This window comes from Apostichopus japonicus, chromosome 9 (assembly GCF_037975245.1).
Source record: "Apostichopus japonicus isolate 1M-3 chromosome 9, ASM3797524v1, whole genome shotgun sequence".
Lineage (NCBI taxonomy): Eukaryota > Metazoa > Echinodermata > Holothuroidea > Aspidochirotida > Stichopodidae > Apostichopus > Apostichopus japonicus.
In genome coordinates, this window is record NC_092569.1 from 901,163 (window position 1) to 923,604 (window position 22,442).

Here is a 22,442-nt window from a genome sequence, read left to right on the forward strand (position 1 = left end):
GATACAGCGTTATGCAACATTATTCGGCCTATCCGAATCCAAGTAACTTTCTCCAGGAGTTCGCGTGTTATTTTTGTTTCTTGTGATGGAACTTTCTTTATTTCCATGTTACTCAACAATGGCAAAAAAAGTAACCGAAAAATGTTATGTACGTCGAGTTGTTTACAACGAGGTGCCATTGGGTACCGTACATCATTTGTTTCTGGTAAATTACAGAAGTCTGTATCTAGGAAGATTCTATAAAAAAAAAGATCAAAGGATGTAATGGTTGATTTACGTTTCTTATATAAAGTACTTTTTAAAACCTAAACGTAATTTGTTAATTGATGAATAATCATACAGATGTTAATTTATGAATAATCATACAGATGTTAATTTATGAATAATCATAGAGATGATAATTTATGAATAATCATACCGATGTTAATTCATGAATAATCATACCGATGTTAATTTATGAATAATCATAGAGATGATAATTTATGAATAATCATACCGATGTTAATTTATGAATAATCATACCGATGTTAATTTATGAATAATCATACCGATGTTAATTTATGAATAATCATACAGATGTGAAACCATAAAATGGGAAAGCATCGAAGCGATTTGATGACTAATAATTAAGTACATATTTTAGTTCAGTCTTAACTCTTATTCTCTGATAATATATGCGAAATAAGGTAATATTATTGGTAAAACTTCATCATGGGCATAATTTATTGAATAATCGAATTAAAATTCGTTTACATAAAACAAATGGCATAATACGGAAACAGAAATGAACATATAAGTTGAATAAGTGTTTACCTTAGAGTGTATCTCAATATAGGATATTTCATAATTTAATCCACAGCTTTATGTGATTTGAGTATCGCAGAAATATGAACTATATAAACGAAATCACGACATACTAACACATTTTCTTTAAAAGAACTTTCCATGCAAAAACAACAATACATATTCAACAGAACAGAGAGAAATCATACTATCAAAGTAAAAACAGTAGAAAAATAAACAAGCTTATTTAATATTCGTCTTGAAATCGAAAAGACTTCACTTAAATTATTTACTGACACGTGTGACACATGAAGTCTTTACACATCTGATAAGAATCTATACTTAGATTTATCATGTATAGAATTTAACATGCAACTAAATGGTAACAAGCGTCAGATACAATTTCCCTGTAGGGCCAGTTAATATAAAAGCTTTAATAATGTGTAATATAAAATTTAAGTTTCTGTTAATTGCTACGGATTTTTAATTACCATTGATTTATAAAAACGTGAATGGATTAAAAACAACAAATCGTTTATATTGTAAGTTAAGAATAAAATTAAGTAGATATTTTTATTTATTTATTTGGTTCTGCAGGACACGGACACGGATCTGTATATGTTGACAAAGCAAAAACAAAACATGAGAAAAGAGAACATTTATAAATAGCAAGTATACGACTCGAATGCAAACTTCGTTTCAGGCTTACTTCAAAGTGCATCCTTTTGTTACATGTTATGAACTCATGAATCAAGCTATACAACCAGAATACCTTAAACAACAGCTACCTAAGGGGATATGACAGAGGTTGGTTATGTAATAGGGCTTTTCTCTCTTTATCATTTGCAATGATAAATAAATGATAAATAGAATCAGCCTCTCTTACTAGTCTAATGAATCAAGCTACAGCCGGTATACCTTAAGCAACAGCTACCTAAGGGGATATGACATAGGTTGGTTATGTAACAAGGCTTTTCTCTTTTTACCATTTGCAATGATAAATAAATGATAAATAGAATCAGCCTCTCTTACTAGTCTCATGAATCAAGCTACAACCAGTATACCTTAAACAACAGCTACCTAAGGGGATATGACATAGGTTGGTTATGTAACAAGGCTTTTCTCTTTTTCATTTGCAATGATAAATAAATGATAAATAGAATCAGCCTCTCTTACTAGTCTAATGAATCAAGCTACAGCCGGTATACCTTAAGCAACAGCTACCTAAGGGGATATGACATAGGTTGGTTATGTAACAAGGCTTTTCTCTTTTTACCATTTGCAATGATAAATAAATGATAAATAGAATCAGCCTCTCTCACTAGTCTCATGAATCAAGCTACAGCCAGTGTACCTTAAACAACAGCTACCTAAGGGGATATGACATAGGTTGGTTATGTAACAAGGCTTTTCTCTTTTTCATTTGCAATGATAAATAAATGATAAATAGAATCAGCCTCTCTTACTAGTCTAATGAATCAAGCTACAACCAGTATACCTTAAGCAACAGCTACCTAAGGGGATATGACATAGGTTGGTTATGTAACAAGGCTTTTCTCTTTTTCATTTGCAATGATAAATAAATGATAAATAGAATCAGCCTCTCTCACTAGTCTCATGAATCAAGCTACAGCCAGTGTACCTTAAGCAACAGCTACCTAAGGGGATATGACATAGGTTGGTTATGTAACAAGGCTTTTCTCTTTTTCATTTGCAATGATAAATAAATGATAAATAGAATCAGCCTCTCTCACTAGTCTCATGTATCAAGCTACAGCCCGTTTACCTTAAACAACAGCTAACCACTTTAATTCTATCATTCAAAATCCCACTTGATGCACCATGCGTCACCGCTGACACCAATCAATGACTGTCCATCCCTGTATATAGGCCTAACTGTAACCTCTTCAGCAAACTTATGCCACAATCTAAACGTTAGTAAGTAGACGCTTCACTTAAATTTGTCTTAAAAGGCCTTTTTTCATGCAAGAACATTTGATTCCATTACTAGATATAACAAAGTAACATTATCTGTCTTAACAATCAGATTCCTTAAACAGTTCATGCGATGCAAACCTTGAAGTTACGTCACTAATACATCGTCACACGTTCACTTCGAAGTGACATCGAAAACGACCTCCTTGGTAAATTTCGTCAATAAGAGCTTGACCATCCTTTAACATTCGAAAGATTACTCCTTCATTCGTTGGAAATTATTATGATGCAAGCTTGAAAACTAATATTAAAATGACAACAAGTGATAGACAAAACCCAAAGAAGCATATAACTACCGTCCACTTTTTGCGTCGGCTCACTCTCTGAAACGACAAAATAGAATAAAAATAGGAGTCGATGAAATCATAGAAAACTACGAAATTGGTATTAACCATTCACTATTAAGCAGCTGTAACGAGATGTCCCTCCTTTCATAAATTAGAAGTACCTTTTTCTAATAAAGAAATATTATATAAAAAGTGAAACCCCGCCCCCTCAAGAGTGAGTCAAATTCTACCGCTTCTGCAGTGCACACATATATGCATTAGTGATGTCATTTGCTGCTTAAGATGTTCATGGGAGTTTCTTACCGATAAATCAATGGCCTCTTCCTCGTCTCCTAAACTCGGTGCTCGTCGTTTCTTTGAATGAGCTAAGAAATGAAAGTAACAAATAGCGCTGGTTATATTGTAAAACATCTGAGGCTCATCAACTAAAGTGACTGGACTAGTTACTCTAGCACGCAGACCAATACCTCAGTTCTTCCGATGTAACTCGATGGCAACATGAGACTCGTGTGGCCTCATGTTGCTAATGTTGCTAATGTACCACCAAACAGTCAAAGATAAATAATTTCAAATGTCATCCAAGCGTGCTGTTGTTCTTATGAAAAACGTGTTTGATGGATGTATAGTATTAGAATTTATAAAACAATGGATTACAATTTACATTTGAGCCTACATCGGAGAGTGACGTCATCATCAATTTGACCTGATATGAATATTCAAATGATGTAGCATATTTTAAAGGTGAATATCTTTAGCGTACATGCCACTATTTTTACTTGGATTATGACATATCATAATCATGACTAACATTTTGCCCAAATTCACCCATTAAGTAACGAGTAACTGGCTTCTAGTCTTTCTAGACTCAGTTATTCAGGACAATTGTGTAAATAATACATTAATGCGACGAAGACACGGTCTATATATTGTTAACTACTAAACTCATTTATATTATCTCAGATTCTAGTAGTAGCTAAAGCTGTATGGATATATCTATTGTTAATGACTAAACATGTTTATATTATCTCTGATACTAGTATTAGCTAAAGCTGTATGGAGTCTTTGTCTCCTTCTCAGAAAACTGCTGACGTCATTGAGCCATAAAATTGAGAAGTAAACAATATCAATATGTCAAGTATGATTATTCCTATAACACACTGCGTACCAAGGTTTTGCGGTGATTGACTGGAAGACATCAACAACATACAGAGAGAAGTCCATGAATAATAGAAAGGTACATGACCGACAAATTATAACGCCGAGTGAAAATATGTAATCTCATATGTTATGCCGAAGATGCGTAAATTGAGTATGATAGATGTTACACACTGGGACCCCCTGTCAAGCTCATTAGGTGAGATTAGAATTGCAAAGAAATGGAATTTCAGTCAATTTTGTGGGTAAGTTACAATAGTATCGGTTATATCAATACGACATTGTCACGTACGTGCTCAGCATACTTTGCCGGTCACAAACCCATATTAAAACCGTCTGTGTTTATTAATGTTGGACTCTTCGTATTCAAATTTCATTTTGTTTTCATGTTCGATCATTTTAATGGGTCAATATCACATTAATATGAATAATTTAACCGATAGGTTTTAAAGGAGGATCGTTTCACCAAATGATAAACATTTACACCTTAAGAACTTTCGTTAAACTGATATGTAGGATCTTCAAATTGTTGACATAAAACCGTGGCGCTCATGTAATCCCCCGATGAGTATAGCACTTAACGAGAACTCATCGTGTGCGAGTCTGATAGAATACTAAACATCTTAATTGTTGGGATGTATCATTTACGCGAAACCCTTTTCAAGTATAATGATACTGTCATACCAAAGTTAAATTTTCTCTTTGGTCACAAGGTCCTAGTTTATATACTTTTTCAGATTCGGACTTGACGAGAGAGGGATCAGAAGTGATTTATGGGACCCGGAGAAAGTTATGAGATGAAAAATAATGTATAATTATTTTCATAATAACAATTAAGACATGAAAAAGTATGCCCGTTGACATAATGGTTCTGCGAACCGTCTCGACTCCCGAAACGCCTAGAAAGCCAGAATAATGTATTCCAAACTCGATGAAAATTCCCTGTTTGGCATTCTAAAACTCATGACAACAATTTCCAACATGTTATGATAATAGTGTGACACGACTGACGAGTGTTTAATGAATAGATTTGGTTACTTAAGCATTGCAGAAACCTGTAGTTAACGAGTGCGTACGTACGTGCTTGAATGTCGCTAACTATAGTAACTTTCACCCAACGTATCTCCAACTTGTCTATGCTTTTCGGATGTTTTTCTATACACAAAGTAGTGAGACTATAGTCTGTAATTTATCACTGCTAAAATGTCTCGTTCGCAATGTTCCTAATGTACACCAGAAATATTTATGTAGAGACGTAAATAATTCATTTGTTAGTGTAATCAAAACGTTAAGAGACCGAAATGTAGAGCGGTACCATGCTCCAAGCTTATATCATTCTTTTAACTTTAAGTTATGACTGCGAAATATACGTGTACAGTATACCTATGACACTGTTACCACATAGGATAATTTGCAAATACGACCTACACAAATTGATATTAACAGAGTTATATATAGATTCACTGTAGCGCATAACATCTGACAATGAAGCCATCAATCTCGAGTCATAATGTATGGCACATGAGGATTTATAGTCAATAAATAATACTCGTGGGCGAGAGCTTACGATACGTTTCTGAAGATGCGAGAATTTTTCCACTTTTAGAACCTTTTTGAGACATAATCATTTAAATTTTGACCGTTTGAACTATTGAGCTTTAAATCACCTTATTCTCGTTATTTTATTTTATGAAATAAGAAAAACACTTATGGAAGATATCGTTCTTTATTAAATACTTTATATGTGTTGGCTTTCCAAAATCTAACCTTTCACGCAATCATATAGCCTATATCTTTCACCATCTTCTGTGTGCAAATAAGGTTTCGAAGATATTTCTCCCCCCTTCGACAATGCAATTCACTTTCCCCGCAAATGATAAGCTGAATCTAACACAATTAGCGGATGAGAAAATTAGGTTAACATTGATTATGCGGAATCTTGTGAGGCCATTAAAATTATTGTAGGTGACGCATCACTCAGTTTCTTTGCGAGAAGAAAGTAAAATCACACGAAGTGAAAACTAAATGCCTGGGAAATTATTTGCTGCTTTCATTGTATACAGAACCGAATTATCTTATTTCGAATTATATTCTGTATAAAGTCTATATCAACAACCTTGGTTTCCTCTTTATTTGGTATTAAGCCTTGGTTTATTCTTTTTATTTTTTATCATTATTTATTTCATTTGAAGCTATGCAGGGAATGAAAAGTATCATGAACACGTGCTATATAAACATGGTTTTTGTATAATTAAAAAATGTTCAAGAAGCATATTAAAATATGTTTTTTTAATTTTTAATTACAACATGGGAAATATTCCGGCTTTATTGTATAGCACGTGATCACCCTCATTATCATTGATATACCAATGCTTGTCTTTAAGTTTCAGTCGTTCCATTTATTCCCTTCTTGTTTTGTCTTCTTCTTTTTGGGTTTTTTTTGTTTGTTTTTTTTTTGCTTACGAGTATTCATTATTTTAGATACGTCATTTGTTTTACTTTTAATGGACTTAAGAGCATTTATATGTATGAGGATATTTGCCCCACTACCTTCTACTTTAGGTGACAATCGCCATTTTGTTTTGAAATATAATACAAATGCATAGTGATAAGAAATATGAAGAACTACGATGGAAAATTTCAAAATGTTATTCTGCCGATCGAAATGCTAGTTTCGTTACTTGCGTTGCTGTTGAGAAATAAAATACTAAAATCTAGAAAATGGGGACAAACTGATTATTTAACTGTTCAATAATTCAGTCTACCGCATTATTGAATACTCTTTGACTACATGCTTTCATGACTATCGTATCTCTTATTTGAATAATTAAAAGTCCACTCATTTTCCGAGACAAAATTCACACCTTTATCACGTACGCTTAAAGCCATGCATGGCAAGCGACGAGTCCTTCAACACCAACCCATCTACGTACAGATCTACATATCTCTTAATTGCTGATATCAAATACTCCGAAGGCAATATTTATACATAAAGAAAGAAGGAGATTTCGTTTCTTGATCAAAAACTGTAGAAAACCAATCTGTTATAAACTCTTAAATATTTACATGTCCGCCGGCGAGGCAGTAACCCATACGTTATGAGGTCAAATTTGATATGGCAACTGTATTTAGTGTAAAGGATAAAAAGAATCTACCCTTTGGCAAAGATGATTTTGTCCAGGCTAAAAAACCAAATCGTTCTTCTATTGTTTAACATGAATAATTTACACTATATACCGTCTACATGGTTTTATTATGTGATTAGAGGTAATAATTTAAAGACAGTGTCTTACTCGTCATTATGCAGTTATCAACGCGTGTTACTCATACTGTATAGTGTATACTGAGTAAAACCTAAGGCAATGCGTGTACGTTTGAATGAAAGTGTATGTGTAATTCGCACGGTATCGATTGATTGTATAGGCCGTACATGTTACCGTAGCAACTCATAACGATACGCTGCAACACGGAGCAGGATTTCTTGTATATGAATTGGCTTCTTTAAGGGAAGGTGTGTATATATATGGTGTTGGCTTCTTTAAGGATAGGTGTGTTTATATATGGTGTTGGCTAACGGTTGATTCGGGAAATTTCAGAGAAACTTCAACGATCCAATTCAGACTTGAATATTGTTCTCAGACGTGGTGGTGGGGAGGGCTGGTGGTGGTGGGGGGGGGGGGTAATGCAGAAAAGTACAGCCTGTACCCGTAAATGGACAATGAACGATGATCAAAGAATAATGATCAATGAACCATGAATCGTGAACCATGAACCATGAACTATGAACCATTAACCATCAACAATGAACCATCAGCAATGAACAATCAGCAATGAACTATCAGCAATGAACAATCAAATCCTTACACGGGTAAATACATTTTCTGTAAGAACTTGACCGTATAAACTGTTTCTTGTTTTGCTTAAGGCGATTGGTAGAGCAGCAGTGATTTCTGAAACTTCAGAGGATATTCTGGCACAGAGACAGTCTATACAGCTTCATAAAGAATCCTCGTATCGACTGGGCGAATAGTCTGGCACAGAGACAATCTATACAGACCCACACAGTTTCCTAGTATCGATTATGGGTATAGTCTGGCACAGAGAATATCTAGACAGCCCAATACAGTTTCCTAGTATCGATTAGGGGTATAGTCTGGCACAGAGACAATCTAGACAGCCCAATACAGTTTCCTAGTATAGACTAGGCGTGTAGTCTGGCACAGAGACTATACAGCTATACAGCCCCATACATTTTCCTTGTTTCAATGGTGCGTTTGGTATAAAGATTTTTAAAGTTAGTTGACGACATGATAATTAATTATGAGCAGATAAGGAATGTTCCCCTAACAGCATACTTATACAAAGAGTGCTAAATAAATTCAACTGTGTGGCAAAGTCCAGACGAATCTGATTTTTCCTTAATCAATGTAAGCATTGAAAGAATAAATTCACTCGTGAAACTTCCTTATCTGCCGGGCTAATTATTAATAGCGACGATTCTTTCATTGGTGTAATTGAGAAAATTACAGGAACATTATACAACAAGCATGTATTGTTTTATTCTGTTGTTGTTCGTGTTGTTACTGGTGGTGTTGTTTGTTTTGTGTTTGTGGTTTTTTCTTTGTTTGTTTTTTCTTTCTTATCGTCCTCTTCTCTTCTTCTGCATGTTTCTTCTTCAATGTTTAAGACAAAGAATAATTAACATTAAACATTGCTCTGTTTCGAGAAAAACCAAAAGACAAAACCGAAAAATAACGCTTATTTATACAAACTCTATGACCTAGATAACAGATGAATTATTATGTTTCAGGTTTCAACATTCTGCAATGGCGGCGGGAGAACGTCTCCTTGAATGACGTGGAGAGAAGATGGTTTTGTTTTGTGTGATTTGACGAACGTAAATCAGTGCTAATCTTCTTAGTACATAGGGACTGAAGAGTCGCCTTGTGTATGTATAATGCATGACTGCCTCTCACAAATTGGTTCAAAGCCACCAGCAAATTAATTCCGACAAGAAGGCAAGGCGCCGTGTTGAACATTACTTATGTCTGTGAGACGTGTATATACAGTGTACTAACACACACGGAAACGATTTTAATAAATTAAGTAACAGCTTATGTTCCGCAGAGGAAACAATATTATTTTGATGTTTGTTACATAGTTTTCTGTAGATCACGTTTCGTGTATTAAATTTCAAGTGACTGCAGTCAACATTTAGATTTTCATATTTCAAGAGATGTAAATACATACACACACATTATATATATATAGATATATATATATATATATATATATATACATGTGCGTATATATATGTGTGTGTGTATATATATATATATAATATATATATATGTGTGTATATGTATTTACATCTCTTAACATTACAGTCAATGTATTTCTCTTTGGGTATTTTATTCTTGTAAGAAAGCAAACCACGAAATGGTTATCTCAAAATATTTGAATAGTTCAAAATATATAAATTATACATAAATTTACAAAACTTAAACCAGACAGGTAATAAAGAGAGCATCACGTATTCCCTTCAGCTATTCATTTAACTTTTAATCGCAAACCAAACCCTCTTACAATTCTGCATAGCTCCCCCCCCCCCCCCTTCATCCTTTGTTTGTTGTAAGGCAAACCATAGATCACATTTTATGATTTTTTATATGGCGAATATATTTTTTTTTTTATTTATTAATCTTTTGGTTTCTTTTTGCTTTTGCCCAAAGAAACCATTCATCTATTATGTCCCCTCTGTCAACCTGGATTCTTAATGTTATTTTTTTTTGTGCAGTGCAAACTGCACGATTATATAGCGATCTAATGCTCGAAGGTAAATAAACTAAATCAACCTGAAAAAAATTAATTATCTCTCAGATCATATCAAACAAATTAAGTTCGCTTCAACTGTCGCGAGCTTACTGATCATTCAGGAGCGGCATCTTTAAAGCTGCCGTTCTCAAGGCATCCATGTTGTTCTGTATTATATCCCTCTACTTTTGAACCACTTAGTAATAATTATGCTAGTTAAGCTGAAATTAACAATTCACCAATAGGTTAAAAATTCGCTCTAGCAGCTGTATTTGGACAATCGGTTTCATTCAAAGAATATTCCCCGGAATAAGATTAGACTGTGAAGATCGCAATGATAGTCTGGAACGCTTCACAGCTTAGTTTAAACTAATTTATTATGTTTTGTCCGTATTTTATGACATTGCAAAGCCTGAAAACAAGAAGAATTATTTGTGCAGGGTCGAAACTGAATTGTGTCACCATTCGCCTAGTTTTAACATCTGCTATATTATAGGCTATGAATCATATCCCTTATGATAAAGCAGACTTTACAGAAACATCATCAGCACGGTTATGTATACTTATACTATCATATCACATTAACTATTGGGAAGCAGCTTCAGAAAAACTGGGCGGCACATTAGTCCATATGGGTGCACCCCACCCCCCCCCCCCCCGCCACATACACGCCATCATTCTCCCTTACCACAACCCAGCTGCAAACTAGGGTCAACTTTACAAATCTATAACATTAGGGCTGAAATATATTTAGATATAATTTTCATAAAATGTCCCATTTCAGCATTTCTTCATGACTGAATATTTCGTTGAGCTTATCTCACTATTAACATGAAAACATAAAGTTCAAATGGGGAATGGACGTGTGGTCTTAATTGTATGGCAAAAGTATGATCATATTACTGATAATAACATGCACGTTTCTACATTATTTTGAAGTGAGTTGAGACTAGTTAAGCCCACGAGCAACATCACTTCTAAATGAGAACTAGTATCAGATAGTATCGAAACTTCCTTTGATAACAGATAACAACGCGACTAACTGTATTAATAGCTTCAAACATATAAACAAAGGTAGAAGAAGAATTTAAGTATAAACTTACATTGGTCCTTAGAATGATGTTGAAAGTCACATTTCATCTGGAACGGGAAGCAAAATATAAATTTGGTTTGATTTATATAGATAAAAATTCTTAGTAGATTAAAACCAATGGAATAGATCAAAACAGTTTGTGTTCTTTCTGGAAGTGTATTTAAAAATATATATATATAAACACACTTCCTGACTTCAATTTTTAGCTGACCTGATTCCATGAGTAAAAGTCAACTTAATTCGTTTAGGCTCTTTTCAGCCACTTCGTACATAGTCACAACTTAAACGTAACAATACAACATAAAAACAACGGTAACGATAAGAGTGTTATATTTGCATAGTTCTCTACCTTTCTTGTTCTCTAAGCTGATTGTAAAGGGAATAAAGAATCAAAATAAGAAATAAACCTACGTCTTTATTCCGTTTGTCTTCTTCATCTCGTAGCGCTAGTTCATTCTGTCTCTGTAGGTCATCAAGGGATACACTTAAAGGATACCTGTCAAAGTATAGACAAATAGAGACAATTAGTAGAAACCAAAAAAGAAAAAGATTGAAAAAGAAACGAGGAAAGATGAGGTATCATTCTTATTTCTCCTTGTTTTTATATTCTGCCAGGGGAGACGACATATTCGACTCAAGATAAAAAAGAAAAACCAAGGAAGAAGATAATTTCACTCCCGACAACCAAAGGAGGCATGAAGTGACTTGAGAATGAAATGAAAATAAACAGTTCTATATACCTCCCGGGGTTTTTGTTTAGATTTTCATCCAGCCTTCTCATTAGCAGGAGGAAGCGTAAGAGAATGATGAGTTTATTTTGTTATAAAACTATGTAAGAGGAGGAGGAGGAGGAGAGAGTAAAAGACGGAGATACAGGGAACGAAAAAGAGAGTTATCTTCATTAGCGGGAAACGAATGGAAGAAAATAAGTTGTCAATAAGTGGATTCTGATCTGATCGCTTGCCCAGGTCAAAGACCTCTTCTAAATATGTACTCTCCATACGGCTAAATCACCCAGTCATGCTATATGCGTATAGCTCTGTTCTGTATCATTTCACCATATGTTTCATAATCAAAATGACAAAAAAAATGAAGAACAGAAAGAAAACTCCAAGCCGAGATGTTCGACTATCCTGATACAAAATTAAAATGAAAGAATTATTGGTGCGATTTTTTTTGGGGGGGGGGGGTGGTTTGTAATATTACTCGTTCTCCCATCCATACGCCTTAATATGAATGTTCACGGATCTTGGTATATAGATATATACACTTCTAAAACAATGAATTTCTGTTTCAGGGAGTATTTTAGTGTTGGTTTGCGAGGTAATAGGCGAGATCTATAGACCTATCATATTTTGATCTTGGTCTATGAATCTAAATTTCATCTTCATATCCGTTGGGAATCAAACTTTTCATCCTCAAAATAAACTAAAAAATCATAAAAGAAGGGATGGAATGAAAATGAAAGTGCTGTGCAGTAATATTCAATATATTTATAAGTAAACGTTTTGGTATACTCTATTGAATTATATATAAAAAAAACGATAGTTGAATAAAAGTTATTTCTCGTTCAAATATGGTGGACGTAAAGAATAAAGTAAAATAAAAAATGTTTATTCGTGTATCGGCTTAAAGAATGCAGCTAGCAATCACGATTAATATTATGCCTCAAGTAAAATTATTCATCATATAAGCAAACTTTTCATTGTTTACATATAGCCCTTCCCATTTTGGAAGGCTTTTTGGTGAAGATTTTAATTAAATATCAAATTTTCAGCCATTAAAACTGAATGAAGGTGTTGCTAGAAATTAAAATACCAAATAAACCTTCTCAAGTTGAAATCCAGAGCATAATTTACATTTTTTATCACGTAAATGATCCTATTCTATTCCATTTTATAGATAATTAAATAGAAATCGCATCAGTTTCGGTTAATTAACGGAAGAATTGAAATGCTAAATGCATACATTTGCCTTGTAAGGAATTATCAAATTCTACCCCTAGTGTTGATATAAGAAAGTTTACGGCACTTTTCAAGACATTTCGTCGCTCTTGACGATAAACAGCCTACTTTACAGACTGATCTTATTCTCAAGTCCCTTCCCTCCATGATAACCTGAGTATTCTAATTCTATTTTACCGTTTGTCATACATGGCGGCCTCTTAGCTTCTGTCAGTAATAATATATTGGCAATGACTTATTGGGCAAAGTATACCCTTTTAAGTTAGATACACGAGGCTTAGATAGTTACTAGGATAAGAGGCCTATGTACATCTTCATAAGATGTATTTCCCTATCTGATGGCATGTTTCTTTTATCACTTCTGACGTCCATATCCGTACGAATCTTACAGTGTTTAGTTTACACTTCAAAAAACACCGATATCTATTTAGGTGTGCTATATATATACGGAGCTTTTAGAGGGTCATTCAAAAGGCGTACAGGCTAATAGCTACGGTACCTTCGTTGTCAAATTGTGAACTTGATTAGATGAAGGAAGAAATAATATCTATGCTGTTCAAGCCAATTTCATGAAAACCTCCTTCATTTCTGCAAGAATATTTCCTTGCACGAGGTCCCTTTTGTTTATGAACAATTTAGTTGCTGATGGTGGCTACCGTGTAACCCAGCATCCATCCCAATGACACTTCAGGAAAGACACCAGGTTTAGTGGTTGTAAGAGAAGCGTGGTTGACAGTTGACATCAATACATACATGTGCCAAATCATAGCAGAACACTTTTCTATACTATACCATTTTTGTGAATGCGCTTTTGTCAATATTTGTAATTGTCTACGTACAACACAGTGTCACCAATATGTCCTAGTCGTCCGATCGAGCGGGACGTTGTCCTAGATACTGTTCAACTCAATGCTTGGGGCGGGGGGGGGGGGGCAAAGAGCAGTCTACCCCAATGGATTATTACATCGTAGGTGTATCAACAACTCCATGTTTTAATTTGTATGTATCGAAGATCTTACTGGTAACTCTTCAACTCTACCTTTAGGATGATTGTAATCGGTACGATCATTGTTGAGCTATGCTCGGAACTGTAGAGGATTCCAATCAGTGCTGATTCCATAATCCATATTGTCCAGTTCAATTATGGTATATAGAATATAGAATCCGTCCTATACAGTGGAAGGGAGAGCCCAATAACCCCCTACCCCCTTTAACCCTAGAGTGTCAAGTGGAATATAGATATATTGTGTAGTAATATGCTACATGATAAATACTCCGCCTTCCTGTTTGGGTAACTATATTACTTGTCCTTAGTATTTAGCTAATTTGAACACGATTTGAAAGTCTGCGACAATCTTCTTTCATGGCTACGTGACATTGTCCAAGCAGGGAGTTGTTTGAACCTACGGCATCGCCTCCTTGCCGTGATATGTAGAGTGATTTAGAGCATGTTTTACGTCACAGAGATACAGTATAAGGGGGCATATAGTCATGACAAATGGTTATTAAATGATTGCTACTTCACATTAAACATTAAATAAAAAACATACGTACATTAAGAGACCTGAATACGTAATGTTCTTATAACATGAGTAAGACGAAACAGTGGTATATTTATTATTGCTGAATGATGTTGCGAGAGCATTATTATGATTGACGACAATAACGAATGACTTTTGAACCATAATACACCTCCACGAGACACATATTTCAATGAGGAATAATATACAGTACCAGCAATGCTATAATCCAATAGCCATTGCACATGGCTTACATCGAAACTAAAGATCACATCTGCACATTTTTGATATTCATGCCTTGTACGTTTGATATTGTCTTGTTGTGATGTTTTCTGTCACAAGACAAGATGATTATTTATATTTAATCTTTCACCAGTCGTCTGATGTAAGACAGAGTTGAAGCATTCAGATTTTATTGCTGTAATGTATCATCTGGGGATACATAGTTTTATAGTTGAAATAAGTAATTCTTAATGTAAATGATATCATATATCGTATTTGAAGTATGTCATTTGACATTAAATCAGTATAACTAATTACCTAATCTATAGATAAGGCAAATAACATGAATGTAGATACCTTTGATTTGATGTTCACAGTTGTGATAAGTATTTCATTGTTATGTCACGTTAATGTTAAGACATGTAGGGAATAGCTATTAAATCACACAATGTATAGAATGATGAAACACATTTTAACATAGGACAGATTGGGGTGTTTAGGGTCGGTTTCGAAGGCCGGTGGAGGTTCAAGGTCAAATTGGCAAAACTGTGCTAAAAATTTTTTCGCGAACTCCTCCTACACTGTGACTCCTTTGACACGCAATAGAACTCATGAAGAAGTAATACATATTTATTTCTTCAGAGTAATACTTGCATGGTTTTGAAATCTCGAGAAATTTGGGAAATTTTACAACAAACTACCATCACTTTGTATCAATTTTCGACACTTTATGAAGAGATATCAAATCTTCAGCCTATTGTTGTCTTGTACAAGTCGGATTATAATTGTTAGTGTAACATTCACTGGAAACAATCATATTGGAGTTTACTAATGTAATTTTTCATATGAAACTTGACCAACTGCTAAGTTAGTATCCTTAAACACAGTAAGAGCAACACGCTATGTTCTCATTTCCTAATTTGCTGCCATAAATAGCATATGTTATAATCCTACCGCATAAAGCTAATCGGAAAGTCATCTTGAGACTACGAAAAAATGGCAAAGCATATGAACTGTGGTTTACTTCAAATTTACATGTGTTTAGGACTTCGCCGGAGCTGTGTCTCTCGTTTGACGTCAAGAGAGCGTCACGACCATCTGTTTACGGTGATGATGGCTCGTATGAACCCAAACGCAGGTCGTATACTGGGATATATCACAAGTTTTATTGCTAATGTAGCTGTATTTTGAAGTAGAGTTCTACTGTGGACTTCTCAGCTTAAGAATTAACAATTTGACATTAACGTTAGTGAGGGTTCAATCGCTGGTCATTGTGACAGTACACAAAGATTTTTATGTTAACTTATCAACAGCTGCACAACACGATAATAAAGTTTAGAAGCTCCTCATAATGATTACCATAAATCGAGATGACAAATTCTCAGATACCAACAAATTGATAATTACAACAGCTGTCCAAGAGATTTTTTTTTTTTGCTTGGTTTTTCTTTCTCCTACATGTTTACATTCGTGGATAACTTTCATAATTACGGTGCGATATGATAGCAATCTATTATAATTTATCGTTGTAATAATGGTTTCTCCGTCTCATTTTACTTGCAAGTCGATGATTACCATTAACATTTAGAATACCATAGCGAAATCAGTGTTAACAGAGATTTATCGTTATCATCTTGCTTCAGTACTTAGATATCTTATAAACTGCACTGTATAACCGGTAGGATAATGTTTACTATAGCATGTACATAGACTTAATGGATACATTTGCAAACTACACGCTAAGTATGAGTTTGGCAACTGTAAATGACCGCATGCAATATAAACTACACGAATGAATAAACAAACGCCGGCAATCTAGTTTGTTCGTAGTTTCTTTCACTGTAAGCCTATATAATACCACCACACTATAGCAACGGAGTACGTGAACTGTAGAATGTCTCCAAGTATCTCACTAAATTAACAGTGACAAAGATGATCTTTTGAAAGGCATGCGTAATATAACTAAATACACGACTAATGCAGGCTATTGCGAACCTCTTCATATATATATAACAAAGTGCAATAAACCCCTATGTTGAAAACAACCGTTTATGTTTATTTTTGATAAAGTTTCTAATGTTTTCTATATTAAATAAAACATTTATAACAATTCAGGCCGTTTTTTTTTTTTTTTAAATTGTCAAAATTTATTTCAGATAATGAATTTAAAAAATTCAAGTTTTCCTGTAGTAAATTATTTTAACGAATGTTCTGATATGACGAAAATGTTACGGTTTAATCAAATTAATTAATTACTCACTTACTAATCTTTACTTTAGTAGACAAATGCCGGAGGGTGTCATGATTTGATTAATTGAGATTTCACTTTGTGTATACTACTCACAAGCTTTGATATATTTCTTGTTGAATTGATACAGCGCGCAATAGAGTCGAAGTTTGTTGTTCTCGACCATTTAGAGAAAGATAAGATTTCTTAAAATATAATGAGTTACTTTTGTCCACCGACATTTCACCAGAACAGAAACTACATAAAATATTGGCAAAACAAACTTTAGAGGTTTTGCAGAATGAAACAGTATTACAACATTAGGCATGTGACCATATATACAAGTAGTATGAATTGGATTTTTTCTTTCATTCAAATTAAATTAATTAAGATTGGTTTCTTACCTCTCTATCTTTTTGTCGGAATCCTGTAGAAAGTAGAAATATGAAGATATGAACAGTTTTGAATTTGATGAGTAAATCATGAATAATAAACTGACGGACAAAGTAAAGATTTATGTTTGAAAAATAGTACATGAATAACATATATATATATATATATATATATATATATATATATATATATATATATATATATATATATATATATATATATATAAATATTAATATAGATATAAATATAATATATAATATATAAATATAATATATTTATATAAGTATATATATATATCTATATATATCTATCTATCTATCTATATATATATATATATATATATATATTGACTTTCCTAATTAAAACATTGGCTGTCTGTATGTTAATTTCAACATGTTCAAGATTGATTAACTACTCGAACAAGTACACGTACATGATATTAAGATGTAGATGAAGCGAGACAAATTTATTTTGACATTTGTTCAATCTGTCTTGAGGCTGAAAAATCTCTTCACGCACTTTTTGTCTTCGGTGCTTTGATCTTTCATCTGCAACCTTCAGAACTATGAGATGGAGTAAGGTCTTGTCCTCGGCTCTGACATATAAAATCACGCTCTCCTTATCTCAATTCTCACAAGACGAATTCTTATTTTATCCTGTCTTTAGGGGATACATGACATTTGTATACTGACTCTTTACACGTCAATGTTTCCGAGTGGATGAACATTTAAAAATATTTTCACATCTGCAGATATATCTTCTATATATTGAAAGACACATACAAGATGTTCCTATACGTACGTAGTCTTGTGTTGTAGCAATATATTTAACTAATCCTCTGATGTAGTCCGGTGTTTTTGGAGTACCACAAAATGAATAAAAACATTTCGAGCGATTCGTATATAGTTCTATTTTGTGAACATCTCTTACCTGTGATTATATTTGGTCAATTGACTGTAGAGACTTTTTACGTCTCACGAAGTCATGAAAAATATGAAATGAAAGGTTTTATAGAAGACGGTCATAGCTCTTATAATTGTACTTTCCAGGGTAGTAGAAATAATGTAAAGGAACATATCTTACATGAGACCCAGGATTATGTTGACCTTCATGGCGGCGATGCTTTCCACCTCCGCAATTGGCCGTTTTGGCATTATTGCTCTTCTTCTGTAACATAAAATTGACGCATAAATATAATATTTTATATCTATATCATATTATATATATATATATATATATATTATATATATAATATATAAATATTATATTATATATATATAGTTATATATATATATACAGTTATATATGCATATATAGTTATATATGCATATATATATATGTATATATAGTTATTTATTCATACCATTAGTTCTTAATGTGGACCGTTCTTCGATCAATCAGGTTATTATGTACTTTGTGTCAACATTCAACCTACACACACACGCATACACACAATCTTCGCGTAGCAATGAGGCAATTAATTTATCACACTAAGTCATAAGATACATAATATGTGCAACAATGTGGATAGCTTTGGGATATAAAAACCTTTCACATTGGCGGAGGGAGAGGGACATTGGATTTATACAATACATTTATTGTGTTTTGGTTAGATTTCGAGTTGTATAACAAACCTATAAACTTGGGAGAACGTATCAGTAGCAGAGAAAACTGGCGTAGAACTTTCAGTCTTCATGCACCGTTTGGGAATAGCAGCAAATGCAACCGCATGAGAAGTACATATGCGAAAATCTCGCAAGCTTTACAGTAAACCCTACATGGATAGAACATTTTATCTTAAGTGTTACACTAATTAATGACAATACTTTTATTGTGTAAACGAAATTTTATTAAATACTGCCGCCAAGATTTTCATATTTCAAGATTTTATATTTAGATTAACACTAATTAATGACAATACTGTAATTGTTTAAACAAAACTACATTCCTATCTTATATTCTATAAAAAAAAAAACGAATTCGCTGGTAAGATTTACTGCGCCAGCAGTTGGATGAGTGGCTTCAGTATATGTCGCATGACGTCATTCTCCCTACTTCAATTTCTTTGTATAAAACCAACTCGTTGGTAAGATTTACTGCTAAAATTAAAGGGATATAAGCTAGAAGTTGTCTGCATCGTTAGGTCAAAGCCACGTCATAGAATATACTGTTTAGCCAAGTGATTCCTTTTTTTCAAATGTAATGATATTTTGTCAATGGATCTGCAGGGGTAACCACAGAGGGAATGTCTTCATCATGGCAATTTATCTGAAAATGTTCATCTTTGTTTCCTTTCAAATATTTCAAACAATTATACACAGAGAAAATTTATAAGTTCTTTCAAGAAGTTGTAGTTTGATACTCTAAATACAGGGTTCTTTGAAAGTGTATAGAAAACATTCAAACTGTATCAATATTTCAACGATAAATTCATGTAAAGTATAGCATTTGTAGAACGTCTAACACAGTGTCATGACATACCATCCCCTATAATCCACTATGAATTATGATTCCATAATTATGTCATAAAACGTAAACTATCTGCTTTAAGATCACTGCTATGGATTATCGTAGTTCCCTTCTCCCGGATTCAACTTCGAAGCAATTGAATAATCTAAACATTATTTAATTCCCTGACTCATAAATTCATGAATTTTTCATGAGACTGTAATTATCTTTGTCGAAATTGATAAACAACGGCGAAATTAAATCACTTTTCTTATACACAATATAAATGAGATACTGAAATGGTATTCATCCGAGACAGACCGGTTAGAAACACTTTCGCTCAGTCTTTGGAAATGTCGGCAATGTAAACAGTGGCTGCTATTTTCGAATTAGGGCATTTATGCAATGGTATCTTATGAAAGTACAGACGGTACATGATTTATCCTCAATGTTTAACGTATGGTCCATTTAAAACCATCTTACATTACACGAGGGACTTAGATGAAACAATTTGTGGCCTCTTGTGTCACACTTTGTCCGTGCGTATGTCAGTCTCTCCACGGAAATACCTAACGGTGCTGGGTTTGTTATGCGGTATAGTGATACAGCCGTAGCGGGTGGTGGAAATAGTATATAATTCACACTTACAAAGTATTGCAACGATGTCGCTGGTATATATATATATATATATATATATATATATATATATATATATATATATATATATATATATATATATATATATATATATATATATATATATATATATATATTTACGTCAAAAAGGGTGCAAAATGCTGTCAATCTGCCTTTCCGAATTGGACAATAACCCTTCTACATAGAGTTATATTGTTAATCAGAGTAAGCAATAGAAACATTAGTTGAGATATTTTTTTAGACTAACTTAAGCGGCTTTAGATGGTGATATGTATGTTGAAATTGACGTAATTTCACATTATGGCAATAACGCAGTGAAAATAATACTGTCATTTATTATCAGTGAATTACCGTAGTGTATCTATATAGAGGGAGGCCTAACGTTATGAATACACAGCATGCTATACTGTAACCGTGTTTGTTGATGTTCCTTAATAAGTTTACTCAAAGAAATAAAAATATTGTCATCAAACCTGTTAATCAAAAATGTTAATAAGACATCAATAACCTAACTCGTAGCACATAGACTATATGGTACGTACGTGCAGTATGAACCATACACATAAAATGTTAATAAGACATCAATAACCTAACTCGTGGCACAATAGTCTATATGGTACGTACGTTCAGTATGAACCATACACATAAAATGCCAGGTTTACCGGAACAACTCTTTCAACAAAAAAAGACAATTTAAGTTTTACGAAAAAAGTACTTTCCAAGTCATGCACGACAAATACAGCGTTTTGCTCGTTATAACGGTTGAATGTCTTGAGTAATCTGACACCTGCTAAGTCTGTTTATTTTGTTGCTTGAACTTTTCTCTCATCCATCAATCTTAAAATTAATTTTCCAGGCATTCTCTTGGATAATTTAACACGGCCTTGAATTTTTCTATAGTCTCTTTGGCCTCCGTCAGACTCATCTTCGGGCATATGATTATACGTACAGCCTATAAATATATTTACATGCAATGTTTAGAATAAATTCACGTGATAAATGTGGCAATGAATGAAGGTATCCCTGCATAGATATATCGGTCTACTTTGTATTCTAACCATCATTATTATTATTATTATACTATAATTATTTATTTTAATTTTTATGATAATTATTCATATTATTTATTTTTTTTTTTATTTTTTATAATTGTTATTATTATTGGCATGTAATTGGGTGTTTGTTCTTAGAGTGAATGGTTCTAAGGATGAAGGTTGTATATTATGGCAGAAGTACACTTTGTAGAGAAATCATGGGATATGAAAATTGAAAGGAAGATCAAGACTATATGCAGTCGTTTATATATGTGTGTATGTGTGCGTATGTGTGGAGTATTTTACATTCAGACTGAGTATTCCGGTGATTTTTGTTTTGTAATTGTTCAAATCTACGTACCAAAACCTTATCAATACCCCTTTACAACAGAATCCTTCTGAGGACATGGTGATTAATTTCAAATGACTTCTGAGGACTTGCAATTCATTTGTTCAAGTCCTCTGTCAGAATAAAGAAACAAGTACCCGTATACACACACACACAAACGGGTGTGTTTTATATTCAGACTGAGGACCCCAATGTTCTTTGCATTGTTCCAATCCACATACTCTTACCTTAACAATAGAAATCTGCTGAGGACATGGTGATTCTTGTCAATTGACGTCTGAGGACTTGGAATTTTGTTTAAGTCCTCAGTCAGAAGAAAGAGTACAAACTGTGACACACACATACACAATCTTGTTACACATGAACAATTCCTTTATCTACTTTTGAAATATTAATAAATTGCTCTTTTGCTGTACATGTAAAGTAGGCTACCATTGTCTGGTAAAATCTGCAAGTGACTTTGCGATAGGTGGATAAGGAGGGGGGGGGGGTGGTGGAGGG

General features: G+C 33.5%; 1 protein-coding gene across 2 annotated transcripts in view; it reads right to left on the reverse strand.

Annotated features, from left to right (window-relative positions):
• Nucleotides 1-699: 699 nt before the first annotated feature.
• LOC139974281 (uncharacterized) overlaps nucleotides 700-22,442 on the reverse strand; it is a 37,961-nt gene continuing 16,218 nt past the window's right edge. For both annotated transcript variants that reach the window (XM_071981300.1, XM_071981301.1), the window contains 6 exons: nucleotides 18,537-18,620; nucleotides 17,465-17,487; nucleotides 11,539-11,623; nucleotides 11,138-11,174; nucleotides 3,369-3,430; nucleotides 700-3,101 (listed from right to left, as the gene is read on the reverse strand). In XM_071981300.1, coding sequence (XP_071837401.1) covers nucleotides 3,000-3,101; nucleotides 3,369-3,430; nucleotides 11,138-11,174; nucleotides 11,539-11,623; nucleotides 17,465-17,487; nucleotides 18,537-18,620 — 393 coding nt within the window. In that variant the 3' untranslated portion in view covers nucleotides 700-2,999. The remainder of the gene's footprint in view (nucleotides 3,102-3,368; nucleotides 3,431-11,137; nucleotides 11,175-11,538; nucleotides 11,624-17,464; nucleotides 17,488-18,536; nucleotides 18,621-22,442) is intronic.